Here is a 22,525-nt window from a genome sequence, read left to right as displayed (position 1 = left end):
GACACTCACGGTGCCATGAAAGCGACATCGTAGTCGCCGATCCGCTCCGGCGGCTCGCCAACGACGGCCGCTGCAGGGATGGCACGCAGGTCGAACGAAACGCGTGTGGTACCGCTCTGATTGGCCACCGTATGATGGCGGCAGAGCGAGCCGTTAAAGCGCAGCGCCTCACCGACTCGGAGGGCGCGTGGCGCAAAGTCCCCACGCCCGGGGGCCGACTCGAGCCAAAGCGCACTCGAATCGGCGACGTCGACGAGCGGACACCACCAGTTGATCTCGGCTGGCTGGTGGCGCGGGTAATCGGCATCGCGATGGATGCCAATCGTAGCGGCGACCGACGGCATCGCGACACGGAGCGTGGGCGGCCGCTGGTAATAGATCGCATCGCCGCCCGCTGCGGGCAGCACCACCGCGCGCACCCACGCGTCGTAGCCATCGAGCCACCGACGATAAGCTGCCGATGCCCACAGTTTCGCAAGGAGCTTGCGATTTCGACCGCGGCCCATCAGGTTGGTGAACTCGCTTGGCAGCTTACGACCGTTGAGCCGAAAGGCGTGCAGTAGTGTCGGGCAGAGCGGCGGCTCCTCGGGCAGCGGTCGCAGGTGGAGCGCAGAGAGCGCTTCGCCAGGCATGCACTCCAGCACTGCGGCAATGAGCTGCCCAAGCGGGTGGGCATCCGTGTCGTACTGCACGACGGCCTCGGCGCGAAGCCGTTCGATATGGTCACCGACGGGTGCGGGCGGCCTCGGCGCCAGCTTCGCGCTGCGCACCTTCGCAGCATTCTCAGCCTGGAGGCGTGCAATGCGCTCCAATCTCAGCGCATCGTAATGAATGCGTGCGAGAGGAGGCACCTCGTGCGTGAAGGGACAGCCGCTGTAGACGCGCTGCCGGCGGCAACGCACGCCCCAGAGCGCCGCGGGACAGATGCATTGACTCGTGAGCTCCCGGCGTGGAGACACCGTCGCGGCGGCCGACGCCGACGGAGCTGACATCGGAGACGAGGTTCCACAGAGAGAGAAGAAAGCACCGCCAATCTCGCCCACCTCATCAATCAATCAAATCTCGAGCTACGAACGCACCACCGCTTCGTCGCCTCGCAACACCGCGTCGTGCGGCACCTCTGGCTTCGGCGCGCTGAAGGACAACACCCCCCGCTTTCGTCCGTCGTCCGCGCTTATACTGTTACTCAACAGTCCACCTCGGGTATTTTGAGCACTTGAGCACTGGATAGGGTCGATTCCGCATGGTACGGGACCCCTCGATCTTAATGATAGAAACACCTGGGTGCTGCTGCTGCTGCTGCTTGGACGGCTGTCGTTCAAGCGACGTCCACAGCGCCAATTTGGCCCCACCTCTTCGGCTCGCTCCGCCCGCTCGCTCGCTCGCCGGTGAGTTGGTTGGTTGCTGGCAGCACCCCAGATGAGCGCGCGCGTCACAGCGCATGCCAGGTCTACACTGGCCGCGGCACCAGCTCCCGCGGTCTGCACGCTAGGAGTGGTCCGCCCTCGCAATGAATGCGGAATACTATTACGAAAAGTACAACTAGTGCGACACACTAGTCAGTCTCGCGCCAAGAGCGCGGATACACACACAAACAACAGGCGCGGCTATGAATAGCTGCGCATATAGAGATAACGACTGTTCACACAAAAACACAACCACGGACCCAAGACGCACAAGCTCAGACAGTCGAGAAGGGATAGACTTGTTCACAGTTGGGAGAGAGAGAGCGTCACTAACAGCTGGTGTGTATCGCGCGCCTTGCGGGGGGGGCGCGGAAAAGAGGAACCTCTTAGCGCCATCGCCACGGTGCTGCATGCAGCGCCGGGCGACGACGGCTTACCGCCTCGTCCCGGTCCCCCTCGGCACACCTCCGCTGCTTAATGTTTGGCGACTCGAACCCGTGAAGCTTCCCCGTGCGCGGGTTACCCCGCACACGGGTCAGCCTGCCAGCCACGTATCCACGCAAGCGTGGTCCGCGCGCATGGCATACTGAGGCGTTCGCCAGACAGCGCAGAGGCTAGGCGACCGGGGAAGGACTAGCTCAAGGGCAACACAGCGTCACCAGCCGTTGGCGCGCAGAACCAGTCTGCGGCCCCCGGTTGGGACGAGTGCGCGACGCGGACGAACCGCTCAATGTGGCCGGCAGCTCGCGCTCTGCCGGCGGGGTTGGTTGGGGAGAACCGGCCCGGGGAAAGCCGGCCTCCCCGGAGGGGTCGCCCCCTGGAGGGGGCCCAAAGGGCCCCCCGGGGGGGCGGGGGCCCCCGCCCCGAGGGCGGGGGCAGGTTCGTCGCCTAGCGCGAGGGAGTCAACCCTTGTTGCCAAGTCGGCGAGCGTGTTGTGTATCGAGAGAGAGACCATAGCAGGTGCGAGAGCGGCGCCGTCCGGGGAGAGTGGTGGTGGGGGAGGGTCAACATCGAGGGCAATTACGCATCGTGCTCCCCGATCGTCTCCGATCTCCCTCGCCTGCTCGCTCGGCACGTAATCGGACCATATCGCTCGAACTCGGGGGGCACGGCGAGGGTTAGCGACGGGTGCGGCTTCAGGGTCGGTGGCGGGCGAGGGGAGGCTGACGGGGTTGGCTGGGGCTGTAGCCGTTGGTGTAGCAGGTCCACAGTCGGCGTCGCTATCATCTTCCCTCTCCGAGTCCTGGCCGCCGCCTGTTGCCCCGTGCCCAATGGTACTGCTGTCGCCCCCCTCCGCGCTGCTTTCCTCGTCAGGAGTGTCCGTCGGGATGGTGTTGTCCGCCCACTCGGCAGCGTTTGAGCCTCTGTCACCTTGCCTGCCGCGAGCAGCTAGCTCGTCGACGTAGTCGTTCCATTTGTTGCCGCTGTGACCCGCCACATGCCTCCACGTCACGGTGTGTTTGGCGCGAAGGCGTCGCCAGAGGGACTGAAGGCGCTCCGCCAGCTGTCTGTTCGTTTTGGGGGTCACCCTCCCCATCATGCATGCCGCCGCGTACTCGCTATCGGTGCGCACTATTCCGCGTGAGCCCGCTCGTTGCGGTGACGAGGATAGAAGAGCCCGGAGGAGCTCGGCTAGGGCGGTTAGTTCCGCCGTGTTGTTGGTATGCTTACGCGCGCCGAGGTAGGCTGGGTGCGCCGCCGAAGTGACAACTGGCCCGTAGCCCTCGCTCGTCAGCGACGCGCCCTCATCGCCGATGGCGTCGCCCCCGATGAGTACTGCATAGGCCCACCCTGCTTTCCCTAGGTCTTCCGACCCGTCTGTGTATGCCACCCAGTCGGGCGGGCGTCGTTGCGCCTGTTCTGTCAGTTGCTGCTGTGGGCGAAGAACGACCCCTGGTGCCTCTACCATTAGTCTCAGCTTGACCCGGCATGCCACCCCTTCACCCTGAGGCGCTACACAGAGGGAGTGCGACTGTGCTCACCGCGCAGCCGTTTGCTGCCACCCCTCGGACAGATTCCAGCGTCTCGGGGAGCTCGCACTCACCTTCGCTGGAAAAGAATTTTACAACAAAACTCCCTCGCACAACACTGGGCACGGGACTGGCGCGCACTGGCACTAACACAGGTACACCACGGGAGCCGCCTAAGCGACTCCTGCGAGGGTGGCGAGGCACTTAGCTCCGTGCACCCGCCCACCCCCGCCACAGGCAAGCTCATTCACGACCTGCTCTGCGATGGCCGTGTGAAGAACGACTGAGATACGCTGCTTCTGCAGCCCCAGCCAATTCTTAGTGGTCCAAGTCACCTCATCGAGGTACTGGGCCCGCGTCAGCTTGTTCTGTAGCACGTCCGCCGCCTTCCGGAGGATCTCACGGACCCCCTTTCCGAACGCAGCAGCTGCACTGGAAAAGAAACCAAGGATGAACTCCTGGCGACGGCTGCCAGCCCGGGAGATTCGGAGACGAATCGCCTTTTCCTGACGCAGTCTCGCCGGGCAAGCTCGCCGGGCAAGGCGTGGGAGTGCCTCGCCAGCCCACGTCGCGCTCTTTGCCGACTCTGGTCAAGGACGATGTCGGCGGCGGCGGCGGCGGCGGCGCGCGCGCTGAGTCTGTCCATCCTCTTCAGCATTGTAAGTTCGTCAGCAGCCGCAGCGCTCCAGTGCACCAGACTGCCTGGCTGGCGTTGTGTGCAGCGTCATTGCAGTGAAGACGAGACGCTCGCCGCTGCTCACCGCCAGCACGACAGCAGTGCGGCCGAGCATTGCGCCAGGAAATGTATAGGGTGGTCAGCGTTCACGCTACGCCAGCCAACGGGCTGCTTCTGCTGGGCATCCTGCAGCAGCTTCAGCTCGTCAACGTACTGGAGTGGACGCGCCGTCTCATACTTGCTATCAAGCTGCCAGAACTGCACAAGCAAGCGTATCAGCGGTGCATACGTGTCCTTGGGTGGATCCAACACACTCGGTGCACAGGACGTGGGGAAGCCAGACTGGTGGCAGCGCTCGAGATCCTTTTCATTGCAGCTGACCGAGTTCTTGCAGTCGCAGGTCCCCTTTCGTCACGTCGACTCGGCCATCGGGGGCATGGGTCCGATTTTGGCGGCGTCCTGCATGGACAAGTTTGTGCCGTCGGACGCTCGGGTTGCCACGATTGAGTACATCCCAAATATTGGGTATACGGAGGAAGATGGCGATGAGATAAGGTCGATCGAGCGAATCACCCATCGTCTGTGGGGCCTGGGCGCGCAGATCGTGTTTGTCAACATCCTACCGGGCACAAAACGGTTTGCGGGGTGCGTCGGCCAGACGCGTCGATACGGCTGTCATACACGAGCGCGCGTGGCCGCTTTGCGCGACCGAGTCGTCGACGTGGCCCTGAGGTACAATGCGTCGATCGTGACTGTCGACGACGATAGCAAGCGCGATAAGCATCTCTTTAACAAGGACCACATGCACATTAGTCAGAAAGGTCACCACCACGTGTTTCACCGGCTGCTGGGCATGCTGAACGTCTCAGATTTGTCCGGGCCACCGAGGAAACGCATCAGCGACGGACAGACAGGCACCGTCGCGGAACTCGGCGTGACGTGCATGACCGGCGACGACATTGCGGGCGTTATACAGCGGCGGCACCGCTTCGAACGCGTGACTCTCGATCGTCGGTCCCCTCCAAAGGTCGGATGGGAGACGCGTTTGCCACGAGCAAGCCTCGCTATGTGCCTGCCTCTGCCGCGAGGCACCGCCGGCGTTGTCGCAAAACGCTATCGGCTTGCCGTCGGCATGCAAGTTGCAGGTCCGTCCTACGTTCCTGCCTACGGCATCATGCGCGTTTCGTGTCACGGAGGCTGCCGTTGCCGATGTATGCCAACTTCGGGCAGGGCGTCGTGTCTCAACGGCACGTCATACGACACGCGCGGTGCATCCAACGTGGCCGTCACAAAATTCTTCAAATACGTGACGTGGCCCATGGCGAGCAACGCAACTCCGCGCAAGGGGGCATGCAGCGCGCCGAGCTCGTGCCTGGTTCGCGTGCACAGCTCTGACGACGAGACACGGAATCGGATCGTCCTCCGTTCGCTAATCGTTGGCATCGACGACTGGCACACGGGGTGGATCAACGAATACCACACCAGCTACGCGCGCATGGACTCGCGGTAGCGATAGGTGTCGTTTTTTTTGACACCAGAAACTTATATAGGAGATGGGTATCTCATGTGCAGGTTTCTTCGTGCTGGGTCGGCGACACGGACTGGCCAGCCGCGGGGTCGTCCTCCCGCCGATGGCGGGGACTATAGCACTAGAGCTAGAGCCATCTTCCACATGGTCCCTCGGAGGTCCCTGCTGCCTCGTGACTGCTCCTGATCTGTGATCTCCGCGGACGCGACCCCCCGCCGACGCCGACACGGACACGGATTTCTCAAAACAACTATAGTCCGAACTAGTATCTATATTCTGACTCAGCGCGTGGAATCACTCTCGTCCTTCATGCTGGTACAGCCAGTGCGACTCATGCGCGCGCGCTAGCACCCGCGCCTGCTCGTAGAGCAGAAAGTCGTAGGCGAGGTGTTGCTCCAGCTGAGCCGTTGTTGCAGCAGGAAGCGCGCGTCGAAGCGCAGTGGCTGAGCTGAGGCTTCCGAGTGTGGCCTCTCTGCGGGCGGGCTGCCATTTTTCGAGAGAGAACTCGTACGGCCTGAGGTGGGTGTTGCGGTTGGAGACGTCAAAGTGCGCCGAGCTATAGCCGAGCTGGTAGCGTGCTAGGGGCAGCATTTCAGGGAGCCACTCCAGCACGAAGATCAGCTGGAAGGAGGCGAGCGTCGCCAGTGCCAGCCGCAGCTCCCGGACGCCCACCTCGGCATGCGGCCGCGCACAAGACGACGAGAAGACGCGCGTAAGGTAGTTGTCAAAGCGGCAACCTTTGCTGAGTAGCGTTGGGCCCTTCTTTCGCGAGCCCGTGTTGGTCACGCCGGTGCCGTTGGCGATTGCCAAGAGGGCATCTGACAGCTTAGCCAGGTCCATTGGCGCCGAGTCGGGGCAACGCGTGCGGTCGTTGCAGCGCAGCTTTAGGTCGAGATCGTACACGGTGTGCGAAATCAGCAGGTCAATCGGGTGGCGCACAACGCTCAAAAAGGTGAAGTTCGACAGCGTGTCGTCGAGCATCCCTCGTCGCGCGAACGGCGGAAAGTCTCCGCCTTCCGACGATACTAGATCCAGGCCGCGCTCCGCCATGTGCTTCAACACACGAGGGAACTGCTGCGCTCTCATGGTGTCTTGCCCGGGCAAGCCCCAACAGTTGTCGCGGACACGGGCGCGTGCGTTGCCTGGCTGCCCAAAAAAGCTGCACAGCGTGGTGCCGCCCGCCTTGCGCACGTGCTGGAACCACACCGCAGCCCCGGACGCCTCGGCGACGTAGAGCTGGCGTGCATGTGCATTGCGGGCAGCCATGTTCTCGAATCGTGACGCCTCGAGACACAGCGGCGGGAATGGCAGAGTCTCGTGTGGCGCGCCTTTTGGGGCAACGCGTGGGTTGTAGCAGGCGGCATGGGTGACCGGCACGTTGTAGTTGCTGCTGCCCCAGGCGTCGCCGCGCAATCCGGCCTTGTTGGGCGCTGCGGCGGCGCTGCGGGACGGCTGCGGCGGCGGCGGCACCGCTTTGACGGCTCGCTGGGATTCCAGCAGGATGCAGGCCACGTCCGCCCGTGATTCGCAGACCCGACCCGAACGCAAAATCGCGGGAATGCAGCACTGGCGTGGTCCGCCAGGGCGACTGGAGCAGCTGTGTCCGCCGCACAGCCCGCAAGTAGCGTTGCAGCAGACCTGATGGGTCGGGTGCACGACGCCGGCCGAGCAGTCGGCGAATTGACGCGAGGAGGCCGTGTGCTCCACGGGGCTGATGGAGAGGTTGAGACGGTGGTGCATGACCAGGCGGTGCGCCATGGCGAGTTGGGCGGATGTCACGCGCAAGTTTCGCGGGGGGGGGGGGGGGGCTGAACTCTCTCGCACGACACTGGGCACGGAGAACACGAGCCCTTCTGTTCTGCTGGCGTTCTCTCGTGTCTCTCCGCGCCCCCCGCACTTTGTGGGTACAACAGGAGTCAGTGTGTCTTCTACGACGAAGCCCGTTGCGTCCGCTTTCTTTCTTTTCCGCCTCCTTCATTTCGTGTGAGTTTGCAACCATGCGGCACAACTTGACGAGCCTGCCCCGCGAGGCGCTCCCGTGGACTGTCGTGCCCGGCATGGCCCCGCCTCGACTCCTGGGTCACACTGAGCACAGTCACACCAAGCGCAGCAAGAGCAGAGAACCTGAGGAGGGCGAGAATGAAAGCCCCTCTTTGGGGTGATGTTAAGTCTAAGTTTCAGTCATCAATTACAACGCAACGCCCAATGCCCCGACCCGCCACCATGGCGCTTGTCAGGGAGCGAGGCGAGCGAGGCGAGCATCGCTTAGATACGGACAGGACCAGCGCTTGGTTGGGCCGGGGCAGCTGTCGGGTCGCTCCCGGTACTCGGTGTGTGTGATCTGGCTGGGCCACTTCCTTGTTGCGGCGGCAGACGCTCGTCCCTTTCGGCTGAGTGCACACAGCGTCAAAGCTATTGGTAGCCGAGGCGTGTCTCAAGGTCCGTTTTAGCCCGCTGCAGCGCGCGGCTAAAGCCGTATCTCCCGGAGGGCCGGTATCCGGGCCGTATCCCGCCGTCTCCGCGGGTATCCCGCCGAGCGCCGTAGGTGCCACCTTAAAGTATAAGGTAAGATTTAAGGTACTTTACGTAAACTTCTCCACACACACGAGGTGGTGTGGTAAAGTATAGATTTGTATAGAGCCGTAGCTCGGGTCTCGAGCGCCGCGCCCGCGGCGGGGGATAGCACACCGGCGTACCCTCCGCGAGAAAAACGGAATCGTTCCAGACCACCGCTGACCACTGACCAGCGGGGCGCCCGTGTCGCTGCCTGAGCCCCTGCGGGCTGCGCGCTGCGGGAGTGGCTGGGGCGTGCATCATTGAGATCATTCTTTCTCCGGCTATCTCCGTACTCGGAGACACTCTACCTACCCGGGCAGCCGATAGCGTCCAGCCACCGACGACACTGAGGGGACAGACCGGGTACGTGCTCTCAGCAGAGGTGCTGGCTTCCTAGACACTTCCTAGACACTTCCTAGACACTTCCTAGACGGGCGGGTACGTGCTCTCAGCAGAGGTGCTGGCTTCCCAGACACTTCCTAGACACTTCCTAGACGGGCGGGTACGTGCTCTCAGCAGAGGTGCTGGCTTCCTAGACACTTCCTAGACACTTCCTAGACGGGCGGGTACGTGCTCTCAGCAGAGGTGCTGGCTTCCTAGACACCTCCTAGACACTTCCTAGACGGGCGGGTACGTGCTCTCAGCAGAGGTGCTGGCTTCCTAGACACCTCCTAGACACTTCCTAGACGGGCGGGTACGTGCTCTCAGCAGAGGTGCTGGCTATGCAACATGAGCCTTGCCCGCCGCACCCGGAGGGTTAGCTAGATGCGGTAGAAGCGCTCCGCGCTGCCCGCAAAGAGCGCCTCGCGCTCCGCCTCGCCCAAGTGCGCCACCCATCCGTGGAAGCGCTCGAAGAGGGAAGCCATCGTGAGCGCCTCGTCGCTGGGCACGTCGCCGGCGTCCGAGTTGGAGACGGCGCCGTTGATGTGCCAGTTGGAGTTGAACATGCAGCGGCGCGCGCCAAAGAGCGAGATGGTCTCGAGCACCAAGCCACGCAGCAGCTCCTCCTTAGCGCCGCCCGCCGGCCAGCCCGGCACCGCCACCCCAAGCATCGACAGCTTGCAGCTCACCTGCGGCAGCGCCGCCAGCGCTGCCATCCCCTTGCGCCACGCCGCTAGCTCTGCCGCGTCGGCGGCACCGCCGTCCGCCCGCAGCCTCCACGGCTTGCCCATGTGGTCAATCACCACTGGCACACCGGGGTGGCGGCTGATCATCGCCGCCGCCGCCTCCATCTGCGCAGGGCAGAGCTGCAGGTCGAACGACAGCCCGCGGGCCGCGAGCAGCGCGAAGCCGCGCTCAAACGCGGCGGCGGCGGACGCGTCGCGGAGGTAGTCGGTGGCGTGGGCCTTGCAGGCGACGTGCGTCGGGCACTCGCCGTCGAAGGGGCCGTCGTAGTCGAGGATGTACCGGATGCCGCGCACGCGCGCGCTCGCCGCCTGGATCTTGTCGAGCGCCGCGGCGGCGTCGGGCGCAGAGAGGTCGCAGTTGGCGACGATGGCGGCCACCTTGCAGGCGCCGCGGCTGGCGAGCGCGTCGACGTACGCCGCCTCGCCCGCGCCGTCGTCCGCCAGCGCCTCGATGTGCACAGTCTTCTCGATCGGCAGCCCGGCCGAGTCGGCGGCGTACTGCTCCGCGGTGTAGGCGGGCGCGCCGAGCGCGCCGAGCGTGGCGTGGAAGGGCTCGTCGGGCGCAAGGAAGTGGTGGTGGCAATCGACGATGCGGCGGGGGAGAGTCATCTCTGCAGCAGCGATGCAGCAATGCATATATGAAGGGACAACACGGGACCGGGGGGACGGGACTTGCGAGGCTGCGCCTGTGACCGCTGTGTAAGGCGTGAGGTTGATGACGGCTAACTGTTGGAGAGTGTGAACTCAAACCTACTTCCTGACCGTAGCTTGACCGTCCTTGTGTAACCGTGTCTCATGTTTGGTTTGTCCTGCCGCGCACATTGTCATGCTGTTGGGTTTCTCCTGCCGCGCACATTGTCATCGACTTGTATCCGACTTGGTGGCTGTGGTGATGTAGCGATGGTGTGGGTCTCTAGTGACCTATACAGCTCCTCCGTGTTCCGTCTCCTGACATGGTACCGACCGGTGAGTGCACGGAGTGAGCAGTGCGGCACTGAGGCCGACATGAGAGCTGGTGCGGCACACAAGCGAGATGTGTTGCCGCACAGCATTTCCGGCTTACGCTCGATACGTTGGCTGGCACCATGGGCACCTGCGCGAGCCGTGGTGATTGGCTGGGCACAGAGGCTCGGCGCACGGTGGCACAGCGGCCGCCAACTGCTCGGCACGGAGGCTGAGCAGAATGAGTACAACCGCAACATCAACTTTGGTGCTTGCGGATCTTCTGCGACAGAGCGCATCTCCGCCAGCACTGCGGCTGTGTGGACACGAGTATCCCCTCTTGCTTCTCCTTACCGGTCCGTTCTCCTCGCCTACGGACCACCATCGCAGCTGCTGCCTCCGCTACCAGCTCTCGGGCTGCTGCAACGGCAGTTACCGCAAAGATCTCGCACCGAATGTGGACCCTGCCTTTCGCCGCCGCTACTTCCGACGTCGCCGCTCGACACGACCGGAGCTGTACGCGATGAACACGCGACGATCGACACGCCCTCTCTGCCTTGTGTGGCGATTACCACGTCGTGGGGGAGTGTTGGGCATCTGTTCGACGTGGCAATGCCACTCTACCTCATTGCTGTCTCTTCCTCGTCTCGCCTCCTCGCGCTAGCCCGTCCCGCTGTCCAACGCCTCTGGCAAGAAGTCCAATGCGCCTCTACGAGCGCCTCTGCCGTCTGGACGTCTGAGACTGAGCCTGCCATCTCCGACGTCGGCGGCCCGTGGCGCAACATCAACGTTCGGGGCATTGAAGATCGTCCTCACGTCCCTGATGCGCTCATCCGCGACAGCTCCTCCGTGTTCCGTCTCCTGACATGGTACCTCCGGTGAGATAGTGGCTGCCAGTTCGAGACTGGGGCCGATCGAACTTGATTTGTTCGGAGGAGGAATCCGGCCAGCACGGGTACAAAGAGGGGTACCCGGAGAATCCCCAGCTGAGGAAACGTAGTGTCGCTCAAGAGGTGCGATACTGCGGGGGAGTGTAAGGTGCCTATATGGGCTTCCAGTATCGGACCTTCAAGACATGCGCTTTTGGCCGGTGGCCTCCTCGGACACTAACCTCGAAATCTGCACCTGAAGCGGCAGCACGAGGACGAGGCGAGCTGGTCGACGCGGTCGTGGCTGTCGCTGCAGGCCCAGCGCACGTCAGTCGCGCTGCAGCTCGCGGCGGCGGAAGAGATTGCGACCGAGCTCAGGCTCGCCGCGGCGTCGGAGGACGCCGCCGTCGCCTAGACTCCCCTGCGTCACTACGTGCCTCCCCGTCTTTGTAGCCTGGCGTTTGTGCCCCGTTTGTGCCGCGTCCCGTGCCCCCGAGTTCATTTTATATTATATAAAATGGCTGCGCTCCCTGTTTCGCAGCCATCCGTGCTAAGGATGGCTGGCACGCCTAGATCTCAGCCATAGGCTCCGGCCCTTCGGAGCCAGGCTGTGCCACCGGTGATTGAGCTTGAGGTCGGCGGCCGCCCGGTCCCGAGCACCGCCAACTGCACCAAGGAATCGAGAACGACTCCCCTTGCCGACCAGCTGCGCGAGTACAAGGAGGAGTCTGTGGAGGGCAAGCCGAATATGCCAAGGGGTATTACGAGATCCGCGTCATGCCTACGTGTTTGAGAATGATATGTATCTGAGCGAGCCGACCCGCCGTCGAGATTCTTTCTTCCATGTCCGCCGGGTCAGGCGTGCAGCAGAGTCACCGACGAGTTGGTCCGCGTGCGCCTCCTCGTGTCCCGTACCGTTCTCACACATCCATAAACTCACTTTGGCCTCACTGAAGCGATGCCTGGACGCACCGCACCCTCTATGTGTCTAGAGTACTGACGTAAGGGCGTGAGGTCGTGGAGGCGAACACACGAAACTGCACACTGCAGTGCACCGGTCGCCGTCGCACAAGGCTGGGTCAGTTGAATAGCAACAACGACACATCTCCCTTCACACCTCCCTTCCTTCCCGACTCCACCACCGCTACAGCTCTGGCCACATCAATCGTCGTCATCAGAGTCATCAAAGTTGGGCAGCGGCATCACCACCGTCTCATCCGCTGAGAATCCACGTGCCGCCCGCTCCGCCGCGTCCATCCAACCCGCCGATGTCTCGCGCTCACCGCCGCCGTCGTCGCCGCGGCCGCTCTCTGCGAGTGCGGCGCCGTTGATGCCGCAGTCAGCACCGCTCGTAGACGCGTCGTCCGCCGCACCCAGAGGTGCCAGACCCGCAAGGCCACCTGCGGTGAGCGGCGAGGCAGAGGGGGCGGCGCTCGGACTCCTGGAGGGCGCGGAGCTTGGCGAGCTAGACGGCGAGGCCATCGGCTGGCTCGAGGGAGCAGACGAGGGCGAGCAAGCGGGCGCGGCGGTAGGACCACCGGTGGTGCGGGTGGTGACGCCACCTGATGTGGCCATCGCCATGAGCGCCGTCTGACCGACGGCAGCCTCCGCCGCCAACTCCGAGACCCGCGCGTGCAGCGCCTCGAGAGACATTGGCGCCGCCTCGTGCTGGCAGACGAGAGCGCGCAGCTGCCCGACGAGGGCGTCCGCGGCCGGCGAGGCGGAGGACGAAGGCGGGGACGAGAGCGGGAGCGAGGGGGGGAGATAGGGGGGCGGTGGTGGCGGCGACGCTGCTTCGCCAACGACAGCGTCGTCAACGGCAGCGTCGTCAAACACGAGCTCATCAATGAAGACGATGAGCACGTAGCGGATGCCGCGCGTGACTGCGGCGGCGCCGTGCGGCAGCTGGCCGCACGAGCAGAGGCAATCGCCGCGGCCAGCGCGGTAGCAACGGTCGAGCGGTGGCGCGAAGACGGTGCCGCCTTCAGACGGCAGGGTGTGAGGCAGGCGGTAGGGCGCGAGGCAGACGGCGGCGCATGAGGCGGAAACTGGGACGCTCTAGGCAATCGGCGGGGGTGCTGCCTGCTGCTGCCTCACTGCCGACTACTGACTACTGCCCATGCTGTCTACTGCCCACTGCTGTCTACTGCTGTCTACTGCTGCCTACTGCCCACTGCTGTCTACTGTCTACTGCCCACTGCTGTCTACTGCTGTCTACTGCCCACTGCTGTCTACTGCTGTCTACTGCCCACTGCTGTCTACTGCTGTCTACTGCCCACTGCTGTCTACTGCTGTCTACTGCCCACTGCTGTCTACTGCTGTCTACTGCCCACTGCTGTCTACTGCTGTCTACTGCCCACTGCTGTCTACTGCTGTCTACTGCCCACTGCTGTCTACTGCTGTCTACTGCCCACTGCTGTCTACTGGCTGCAAAGCACCGCATATCAGTGCGTCGACTTCACCGGGATGTGTGCAATCGCTCCGGAGCCTTCTCCCCCGCCCTCACCGCATCCACCGCCTTCGCCCTCGCCTCCACCATCTGCGTCCCCCTCGCCGCCCCCCTCCGCCTCGCCCTGCCTCACTGCCGACTACTGCCTACTGCCCACTGCTGTCTACTGCTGTCTACTGCTGTCTACTGCCCACTGCTGTCTACTGCTGTCTTCTGCTGGCTACTCCTGCCCACTACTATTCCTGCCTTACTGCCTACTCGCGTCTACTACTGCCCCCACCCCCGTCAAAGTCGGCGGGGTCAGAGAGCAGCAGCACGCAGTTGAGCAGCGTGCCGTCTCTATGGATGCCCAGCCCCGCCTGCCGCGGTGCCGCCAAGTACAGGTACTCACCGCCTTGTCGTGAACTAGCTGCTCTAATGCGAGAGAGAGAGAGGGAGAGGGAGAGGGAGGGGGGAAGGGAGATGAACTAGCTGCGAATGCGAGAGAGAGGGAGAGGGAGAGGGGGAGAGAGAGGGAAAGGGAGAGAGTCTCACACACTGGCGGACAACAGAGAGGGGGGCGGCTTGTGCGATTACGGATCCCGGCCTGCCGCGGCGCCGCCGCCGCCGTCGCGTGCGTCCCTTGCGCGTCGGCGGGCGCGCGGTCGGCGGGAGGTGGAGCTGCAGCGGCCTCGTACTTTACGACGAACGCTTCCCGAATGCGGAGCGGCGCGGTGGCGTAGCGGCGGCGCATCGTCGGGAGCACGGTGCCGTCGAGGAGGGAGCGCAACGCCTACGTTGCGGTGGAGACGCGGGCATCAGGGCGAACGCAGTTGAAGCACACGCACACGCAGTAGAAGCACGGCCGAGTACGGCCGAGTACAGCCGAATGCGCGTCCTCTCGAGCGGTACTTGGAGCACGAAAACGCGTGTGCACACGCAGCTTCTAGGGCGCAGTGCCGCGTACTGAGCCCTCGGCACGACGTGCAGTGGCATGTCCACTGTCGAATGGTAGCGGTGGCGGGACGACAGCCAGCCGCGGCGCGCCGCGACGCCCTCCGCCGCGGCGATCAGACTGCGGCAGCCGTCGTCGCTCAGCAGCCCGTCGAGCGTGAACGGCGTCTGCAACAGAGGCCGCCCGTCGATGCAGCGGCGCCGCCTCGCGCGCTCCCGCACCGCCATCCCCTCCACCAGCTCGAAGCCGCGTAGCTCCTGCTCGGTGGGTACCTCGCTCGCGCCGCCGCCGCAACGCGTTGCCCACGACGAGATCTGGGCGGCGACAACGTGGTGGCCGCGGCGGCACGCCATCTGGAACGGCGTGGCCCCTTGCCAGTCCTCTGCGCTGTGCGGCGCGTCGGCGGCCAGGAGGAGAGAGACGATGGCGCTCTGGCCCGAGGCGGCCGCCAGGTGGAGCGGCGTTCGCCCTCCGGGCTCGTGAAGGGAGCTCACCTAACTAACTCGCTGCATATAGTCGCGATGAGCTCACTAGCTAGAGCTCGCACTAGAGGCCGTCATCGCATTCGCCCTGGGACCCAGCGCTGACTTCTGACTGTCGCCGCTGTCTCACCCTTCTCGACTGTCTGTGCTTGTGCGTCTTGGGTCCGTGGTTGTGTTTTTGTGTGAAGGGAGCTCACGTCGCGTGTACTGCGGTCGACTGCCGCGCCGCAAGCGAGCAGCGCTGCAGAGAGGCGGCGCAAGCCCATGTTTGCCGCAAAGTGCAGCGCGGTGAAGCCGTCGGCGTCCTCGGCGTCGATGCCGGCGGCGCAAGGGTCGTGCCATGCAGCTGCTTGGTGTCCAGACAGACACTGGTCCGATGGCGGAGAAGTTGCACTGCCTTGGAGATTGTCCGTGGAGACGGCGGCGTCGGAGGCGGTGGCGCCGCCGGTGGGGGTGGCGCCGCCGGGATGCGAGGCGCGAGGCGGTGCGAGGGCGGCGAGGGCGGCGAGGGCACAGGCCTCGAGGCCTACGGGAAGGTGACGCACACATCTCAACACACGCGGTGGTGGGCCAAAACAATTTGCAGCCGTTGCAGCTCGTGGCCTTCGCGTGCGAGGTAGAGGAGCGCGGGCTCGCCGCCTATCCAGCGGTGGTCGCCACTCGCGCCCTCGTCTCGACCCTCCTCCGCTTCCGCCTCCTCCTGCCCGCTAAGCGTCTTGCCCGCACCGCTGCCGCCGTCGCCGTCGCGCAGGTGCGTGCCCAGACGGGGCAGCAGCGCACGAAGCGCCCGAGTGGCGATCCAGTCGTTGGCGGAGCGCAGCTCCGCAGCTGCCTCGATGAACGAAACCGCCGCCGGCGCCGGCGGGGGCGGTGAGGCCGGCGGGGGGTGTGGCGGTGGCTGCTGCTGCGGCGGCTGCGCGGGCGCGTCGCCAAAAGGCAACTCGAGCCCGAGGGTGCGCACGAGGAGCAGCGATGGCACGTGGGGCGCGTCGGAGGGGTCAGCTCGAGCTGGCCGCGTGGGCGGCGGCGGCAAGCCACGCACTCGGAGTGGCGGGTGGAAGAACGGGAAGCCGAGGCCGAGAGTTCGCCAGCCGGGCGTGGCGTCACAGAGAGAGCGCCGCGGCACGAAGCCGACCTTGAGACTCCGCCAACCAGCCGCGTCGGGCTCAGCGGACGCCTCTGGAGCCACGGGCACCGCGTGCCCAAAGTGGGCGACGGCCGCGTTGGAGAGCGACGCGGCGAGCTGCGGCGGCAGCGTCGCGGCCTCTGCCGGCCGGTGGCCCAGCCAGACGTTGACGAGCAGCGAGATGCGCACGTGCGGCGCGGCGCTCGGCGCCTGCATGTCGTGCAGCGCGCCGTGCAAGAGGCGGCCGTCGAACGCGAGGTGCTTGCCGGGCACCGGGTGCGAGAGGTGTGCGCAGCACGCGCCAGCCCGCACCGCACGGCCGTGCGCGTCCGCAACGGCGGGGAGGACGACTGTCGGCGCGCCGCTCGAGCCGAGGTAGGTGACGGTCGCCAGCCATGGAGGAAGGTGCTCGCCGCTCGCGCGCTTGTGGAGCTCGTCGGAGTCCCAGTGCAGCGCGATGGTCGGCGAGCCGTCAGAGCCGCGCACTTGGATCCAGAACTCGGCGCCGCGCACCGGCGGAGAGTCGGCGCTCACCTCGCTGCCTGCGTGGAAGCGCAGGACCGCCAACGCGAGCTGTTCGAGCGAGCAGCGCGGCGTGCTTTCGGCGTCGATCCAGAATGTCTCGCCCGGCGCCTTCTCCTTGAGCAGCATGGCGTCTGCCTTGAGCGGCGTGAGGTGCTGTGCAGGGATGACGCCGTGCCATGCGCGCACAGAAGCTGAGCCCGGACGCGCCGCGCCGCGAAGGAATCTGCCGTGTGGCGACGGTTCCGTGTCGTCCTCCTCCGGATCATAATCCATCGCGTCGAGGTCGAGCGCGCCGAGGTTGGTCATTTCCGTTTCGGCGCGAGGCTAGCAACGCCGCACGTACGGCTGATCGGCAGGGCAGCCTCGAAAGAATTCTACAATGCAAGCCCCTCTCACAGCAGACTGGCACGAACTAGCACCACAAAAGGCACAGCAGACAACGGCCCCTTATGGGCCGTCGAAGAGGCCGTCATACTCCTCCGGCCTCGCCCCCCCTTCCCAACCCTCCCCTGGCTCAGGCTCCTCATCCTCGCGGCGCGCAGTGCGCACCCCGCCCCGCGAAGACGAACCCTTCCGCCGGCGTGCCTCGCGGGACTGCCGCCCGCTGCCGCCGCCCTTCCCCCCCTCCGCCGCCCGCGCCTTCTCCGCCGCCCGTGCGGCCGCCTTCGCCTCCTCCGCCGCTAACAGCGCCTCCCTCCGCGTGACCCCAATGGGCCCCTTGCGCATCCAGGAGAGGTCGCGCGAGCGACCTATCCAGGGGTTACCCGGATACGGCGCAACGTAGCCGCTGCGCAGCTCCGAGTAGTCGCCAAAGCCTCCCCCCAAATAGCCCTCCAGGCAACCATCGCAGACCATCTCGCCTAGCTGAGAGATCTCAGAACTCTCGCCGCGCCAGATCTCCTTCTCCGCCGCCTCCATCTCCTCTCTCGACCAGCCCCCCAGCTCCGACCAGCCCTCACGCAACGCCCGGCGCCACAGCCACGGCTCCACGTCGTACTCCTTGTAAAAGTTCTCAAAGCAATCCCGACACTCGAGGCCTGGGCCTCGAGCGTCCTCCGCGGAGACGGGGTTGTCCGTGCTCGCCCCAGCCCACTCCTCGAGCGTCGCCGCCACGAGCGCCCCGTAGACCGCGTCGACCGCCGCCTCCGCCAACGCCTCAGCAGCCGCCTCGCCCGCCTTAGAACCCGTGGCCTCATCTAAAAGATTGAAAGGGTGGGGCGCGCCGGCAGCGTCCGAGACCGGCGTCTCGGGCGGGGTAATGCCGGCGGGCCCCCAACATGGGGCACGTCCAGGTCCATCAGCAGCGAGCGAGGGCGGGCCGCCCTCCTCCCCCTCCGCCGGCGCCGCGCCGCCGGTGGAAACCTCCTCCACTGGGTTTGGCCGCTCAGCAGCCAAACCCGCCGCGGTGTCGGGCACCTTCTCGAGCCCCCCCCCGCGACCCCTGGCGCCACGGCCGCGCCGCCCTCGGCGGCGCCGCGGCGCCTTCCGCCCGCCCTCGACCTCCTCCTCCCCCCCCTCGGCGGCGATCGTCCCATCGCCGCCCTCCGGCAGCGCGGGCTCCAAGGGGTCCAAACTGGATCCCTCGGTCCCACCTCCGGACCCACCTTCAGCGGCCTGCGCGTCGCAGGCACCGCCGTCCGCCTCTTCGGGGCGCGCGCCGCCGCGGCCCACGCCGCCAGCCGCTGCCCCGCCACCAGCCGCCTGATCGCCAGCCGCCACCCCAGCCGGGGTGTCGCCCAGCGACAAGCCGCTGAGGGATGCCAAGACCGCAGCTGCGTCCCCCCAGCCCCGCCGGCCGAGAAGAGCTTGGCGGAGCTTCTCCGCCTGGCGGTCGTGGATGTCGAGCGAGCCGATGCCCTTCTCAGCGACCTCGTCGAGGAGGTCGCCAGCATCGCCAATGCCCAGCTCCGCGAGCCGCCCCTCATACCTGCGGTAGAGGTTGTCGGCGACGCGCGCGCGCTTGAACAGAGCCGCGAGCGGCTCTCCCAGGTCGATGGCGGGCGAGGCCGCCATCGAAGGCCTGGTGCCCGGCCGCGTGGCCCCCGGGCTGCGGGTGGGTGCTCGCTGTGGCGGCCGCCGAGAGGGCAGAGAGCGGCGGCAGGCCGTCGACGGCGAGGGGAACAAGAATTCTAGGAGGCCTCGAAAGAATCTTTCGAGCTCTCTCTCGCAGAAAACTGGGCACGGGTGAAGGAAGAGGGGGAAGACGACTCCGAGGAGGACGAACCAGTGGAAATCCCGTTGTCAGCCGTCACGATGCACCCGAAGGGGACCCCAGCGCCGGCATCATCAGTGAAGGCACAAGTAAGTGTTCGAAGAGAGAGTGGACCTGAGCAACGACATGACTGGGTGGCAAATGATCGCAGTGGGCGTCAGAAGACTCGTCCTTGCTCGAGGAGAGCTCGATAGACTCGAGGGGCCAGGATATGCAGCGAGGACCGAGGAGGACGGAGCTGCGCCGAAAGGCGCAAGAAGCAGCGAGAACAAGGGACCGGCAGGCGGCGGCGGCGTCGCAGAACGAGGCAGAGGAGAGCGACGCGACAGAGGAAGAAGCGACAAGGGAGAGAACGACGAGAGTGGGACGACCGCGAGGTGGCATGAAGGTTGCAGCGAGAATCGGCGAGAGACTGCGAAGAGAGATAGGAAGAGGCGGACGCCCAAGGGTGGGCGACGGCTAGCGCACAACACCCCTCTCCTTAAAATCCCTGTGTGGTGGCGGCGTGCCGTCCTCCCATCCCTCCCTTGGGTTGTCCGTTTTCTTTCTTTCTTTTAGCAGACAGGCTCGACACAGGTGCGAACTGGCGCGTGCTAGTACTATCACAGGCACACGCTCGATACCCCCTCTCGCTGCCTACTCGCTGCCTCTGGGGAGGAGGGGAAGACGTAGGGCGCGCGCCACTGCGCTCGCCGTAACCGAGGCCCCTCCCCGAAAGGCAAGTATTAGACCCATGAAATCCGAGACCCCTCCCCCCCGCCCCGACCCCCCCACCCCCTTGCTCCCCTCCCCCCCTCGGGAGGGCCGAAGAGAGGCGCCCGTGGGGACCCCACAATTCCCTTCCCCCCTCGGAAGGGGCCGGACGAGGCGTACCCCGTGGGCCCCGCTCTTTCCCTCGCATAGCGGCCACTCTTCGGATCGCTGGTCGAGCGACCCGGGGGATGCCCCGCGCGCCTGACCCAGGCGCGAAAAACGAATCTGCGAGGCGAGGCCGCTCACGCGGCCCGATGGGGAGGAACGGGGCGAGCCCCCTCCAACCCACCCCCGCGCTAGGTCTCGGGTTTGACGCATGGGGTCACTCCCGCGAAACCCGTGAACTAGCCGGGGCAGTCGGAGAAGGGGCAACTCCGTGCACTGACGGTCGGCCGTCAGAAAACACGCCTCCGTGGCTCGGGTTACAGGACCAATCCTCGCTACCCAACGCGGCCAAAGGATATCCACCTCGAGAACCTCGAGAGGAGGGATGGGAGGACGGCACGCCGCCACCACACAGGGATTTTAAGGTCCTCCGGGCCCCTTTAGGGAGGCAAACCCTGGCCGGCCCCTAGAACCCCAGGTAAGGCCCAGGTGTGGCCTAGGGCATCAGAAGGGACCAAGAGGAGTCCAGTCTGAGCCCTAGAGCCCATGTCTTTGCCCCCGAAGGTCGCGTTCAAATGCCCGGAACGGACGTTACAGTGGTGTCCGGCCGGCGCGATCACCGAGCTGTGACGCTCAAGGAAGAGACTGATGAGGTGCTGGTTTCTTTGCCCACGGCTGACCCTCCCCCCGGGCTGCATCCAGTTAGGAAGGTTTGCGGAGCATCCTATATGCCGCTCGCGAACGCTCGCGTGTCGGGGTGAGTGTACGGCTGTGTAGTCCTCTATTTTCGCTCACACACACACACTCGATACATGAACGTCTCAGAATTATGTCAGAAACCGACAGTCGCAGCACGCAGGGAACGGACAAACTTGCTTCACCGGCACGAAAGCACACCAGAGAAGTGCTACGCGACGTCCGAGGGCCGCCGCGCAAGTCCAACATGCTCACGGCTCGGCGGCCGTCCAGACGCGGACTAGCAACGCAACGCACGGGCGCCGCCATGCTTCCGCCGCGTGCGGCGTGTAACGCAGTCTGTCTAGCATTCATCGCAGGCGAGCCGCATGGAGTAGCCCCGCCGCGCCACGTTCTGCCCGACGCTGCTGCGCGAAGCTGCATGGGCCGCGAGGAACGACGCGAGGAAGGGGAGGACGATGTGCAGCAGCTGAAAGGGAGGCGCGCGCTCGTCGCCCGTGCGGACACGGAGGATCAAAGCGACGCACATCTGCACGCAAGCACAGTATCCCACTGCGAGCAGCTTGCGGGTCGGAGGGAGGGCAGAGGGTGGCAGAGCTCCGAGAGCGGCGCCGGTCGCTGCAGCCATCGTGGTGATGCACCGCCCAACGCCTGCGAACGTGTCGAGCTCACGGGCCAACGCTTCCGGCGAGCGGACAAGGACGCTGACAAGACGCATAGTCGAGACGCAGACGAGAAGCAGGGTCAACGCGCGCGCGAGAAAGCGAGGCGAGGCCTGTGCCAGGTTGGCGAGGGCCAGCAATCCAAAGCCCGCAGCAACGATGAAGGCGGCGGGGTTGGTGGTGTCGAGCTCGGCCAGACGAGCGGCGACCATCACCAAAAGGGCGAGCGAGAGCTGGACCGGCTTGCTCTGCATCACGTCCAGACGCAGTGGGATGTGCATGGCCGGCGGCGAAGGCGGCATGGAGGGCGGCGGCACGCTTGCCGCCGGAGTCGGGCGCGTCTGCAGCAGCGGCGGTGTCGCGGAGCCAGAGAGAAGCAGGTCGTCGATGGGGCTGCCGCCCCCGAAGTGCCACGTCATCTCGCCGGGCCCCGGCGGCGGCGGCGCGCCGGCCTCGGCGAGCGGGCCGAGAGCGAGCGAGATCTCCGCGAGGAAGGGCTCGAGGCCGGCCTCCAACGCAGACCCAGACGCCTCGCCCGCCTGCGCCGCCGCCGCAAACCCCTCGACACGCCCCTCGGCTGATGCGGTGCGAGCCTCAGGGGTGTCGCGCTCGGGCGGCGGGGGCGGCGAGAGAGGAATCGCAACGGCCGACGGCAGAGCCACCTCGCTCCTGAGCGTGCGGCCGACCGTGAAGGCGACCCAGCCGCCGGAGGTGGACAGCGCGGCGGCCTCGGCCAGGCCGGGCAGCGGGCCCGGAAGCTCGTCCTTGAGGATCACGAGCGTCGGGCCCGAGCAGTCGGATGTCTGGTTCACGACGCGGTGCGCAGGCAAGCGCGAGGCTCGGGACGGCTCGTTCCAGAAGCCGCGCCCGTGGCGGTTGGCGATCTCGTCGGAGCCCGCGCCGATGGGCATGCGCACCCTCGACGCCGGCACAAACACGCCCCGCTGCCGGCAGCCCCCGCAGAACCTCTCGCGAAAGGCGGCCCTCGACGCCTGCGGAGGCAGCGCCTCGCAGCCCAGCGCGCCGCCCGAGACGACGTCGCCCCAGCACGTCTCCGTGTAGCGCGTGCGCTTCGGGGGTGGAGCGTCGGAGCTGGCGGCCTCGCGGGCCGGGGGCCTCGCCTCTTCCATCAGCCCTGGGCACCGCGAAGGCGCCGCCGCCCCAGAGCACGAACCCTCCTCCGCCTGCTCAGCTGCCTCGGTCGAGACGGAGCGCTGCCCTCGCTGCCAGAGGGACGCGCCAGAGCCCAGCTCGAGGGCGCCCCCTATCGTCGCGACCGGTGTGGCCGGCAGGGTGGGCGGTGTCGGGGGAATCAAGCCCGCAGCAGGCGCTGTCGGATGCGCCGTGCCCGCCGCGCTGAGAAGCCACGCCAGCACACGCTCGGGATCTTCCAACGCCTGCTCGGCTGTCATCACAGCAGCGAGCCGAGGCACGCGTGTGATCGCTTTGCGGCATACTGCGAGCAGCGCAGCGCTGTGAAGTTCGCGGCGCGTGGCGTACTCGCTGC

General features: G+C 65.8%; 6 protein-coding genes across 6 annotated transcripts; 2 read left to right on the top strand and 4 right to left on the bottom strand.

Moving 5' to 3' along the window:
- Positions 1 to 5: 5 nt before the first annotated feature.
- EMIHUDRAFT_229198 (hypothetical protein) lies at positions 6 to 992 on the bottom strand (the record flags this gene model as incomplete). The annotated part of the gene is made up of 1 exon (XM_005786253.1): positions 6 to 992. One exon carries the CDS (start codon positions 990 to 992, stop codon positions 6 to 8), a length of 987 nt encoding a protein of 328 aa, XP_005786310.1.
- Positions 993 to 4,178: 3,186 nt separating this feature from the next.
- EMIHUDRAFT_229196 (hypothetical protein) lies at positions 4,179 to 5,562 on the top strand (the record flags this gene model as incomplete). The annotated part of the gene is made up of 2 exons (XM_005786252.1): positions 4,179 to 4,262; positions 4,378 to 5,562. 2 exons carry the CDS (start codon positions 4,179 to 4,181, stop codon positions 5,560 to 5,562), a joined length of 1,269 nt encoding a protein of 422 aa, XP_005786309.1.
- A 3,335-nt stretch (positions 5,563 to 8,897) lies between these two features.
- Positions 8,898 to 9,899, bottom strand: EMIHUDRAFT_111554 (hypothetical protein; the record flags this gene model as incomplete). Its single annotated transcript, XM_005786251.1, has 1 exon — positions 8,898 to 9,899. The coding sequence occupies one exon, from the start codon at positions 9,897 to 9,899 to the stop codon at positions 8,898 to 8,900; it is 1,002 nt and encodes a 333-aa protein (XP_005786308.1).
- Positions 9,900 to 10,817: 918 nt separating this feature from the next.
- EMIHUDRAFT_229193 (hypothetical protein) lies at positions 10,818 to 11,867 on the top strand (the record flags this gene model as incomplete). Its single annotated transcript, XM_005786250.1, has 4 exons — positions 10,818 to 10,994; positions 11,141 to 11,218; positions 11,391 to 11,480; positions 11,682 to 11,867. The coding sequence occupies 4 exons, from the start codon at positions 10,818 to 10,820 to the stop codon at positions 11,865 to 11,867; spliced, it is 531 nt and encodes a 176-aa protein (XP_005786307.1).
- Positions 11,868 to 14,768: 2,901 nt separating this feature from the next.
- Positions 14,769 to 15,256, bottom strand: EMIHUDRAFT_47101 (hypothetical protein; the record flags this gene model as incomplete). The annotated part of the gene is made up of 2 exons (XM_005786249.1): positions 14,769 to 14,933; positions 15,137 to 15,256. Coding segments are annotated over 2 exons (285 nt in total), but the record flags the coding sequence as incomplete, so codon positions are not given.
- A 1,781-nt stretch (positions 15,257 to 17,037) lies between these two features.
- Positions 17,038 to 18,877, bottom strand: EMIHUDRAFT_229191 (hypothetical protein; the record flags this gene model as incomplete). Its single annotated transcript, XM_005786248.1, has 5 exons — positions 17,038 to 17,118; positions 17,371 to 17,781; positions 18,091 to 18,204; positions 18,358 to 18,610; positions 18,861 to 18,877. The coding sequence occupies 5 exons, from the start codon at positions 18,875 to 18,877 to the stop codon at positions 17,038 to 17,040; spliced, it is 876 nt and encodes a 291-aa protein (XP_005786305.1).
- Positions 18,878 to 22,525: the final 3,648 nt, after the last annotated feature.

Source organism: Emiliania huxleyi (genome assembly GCF_000372725.1).
Source record: "Emiliania huxleyi CCMP1516 chromosome Unknown EMIHUscaffold_153, whole genome shotgun sequence".
Classification (NCBI taxonomy): Eukaryota; Haptophyta; order Isochrysidales; family Noelaerhabdaceae; genus Emiliania; species Emiliania huxleyi.
The sequence above is the reverse complement of the archived record's forward strand: the minus strand, read 5'-3'. Positions and strand labels throughout refer to the sequence as shown.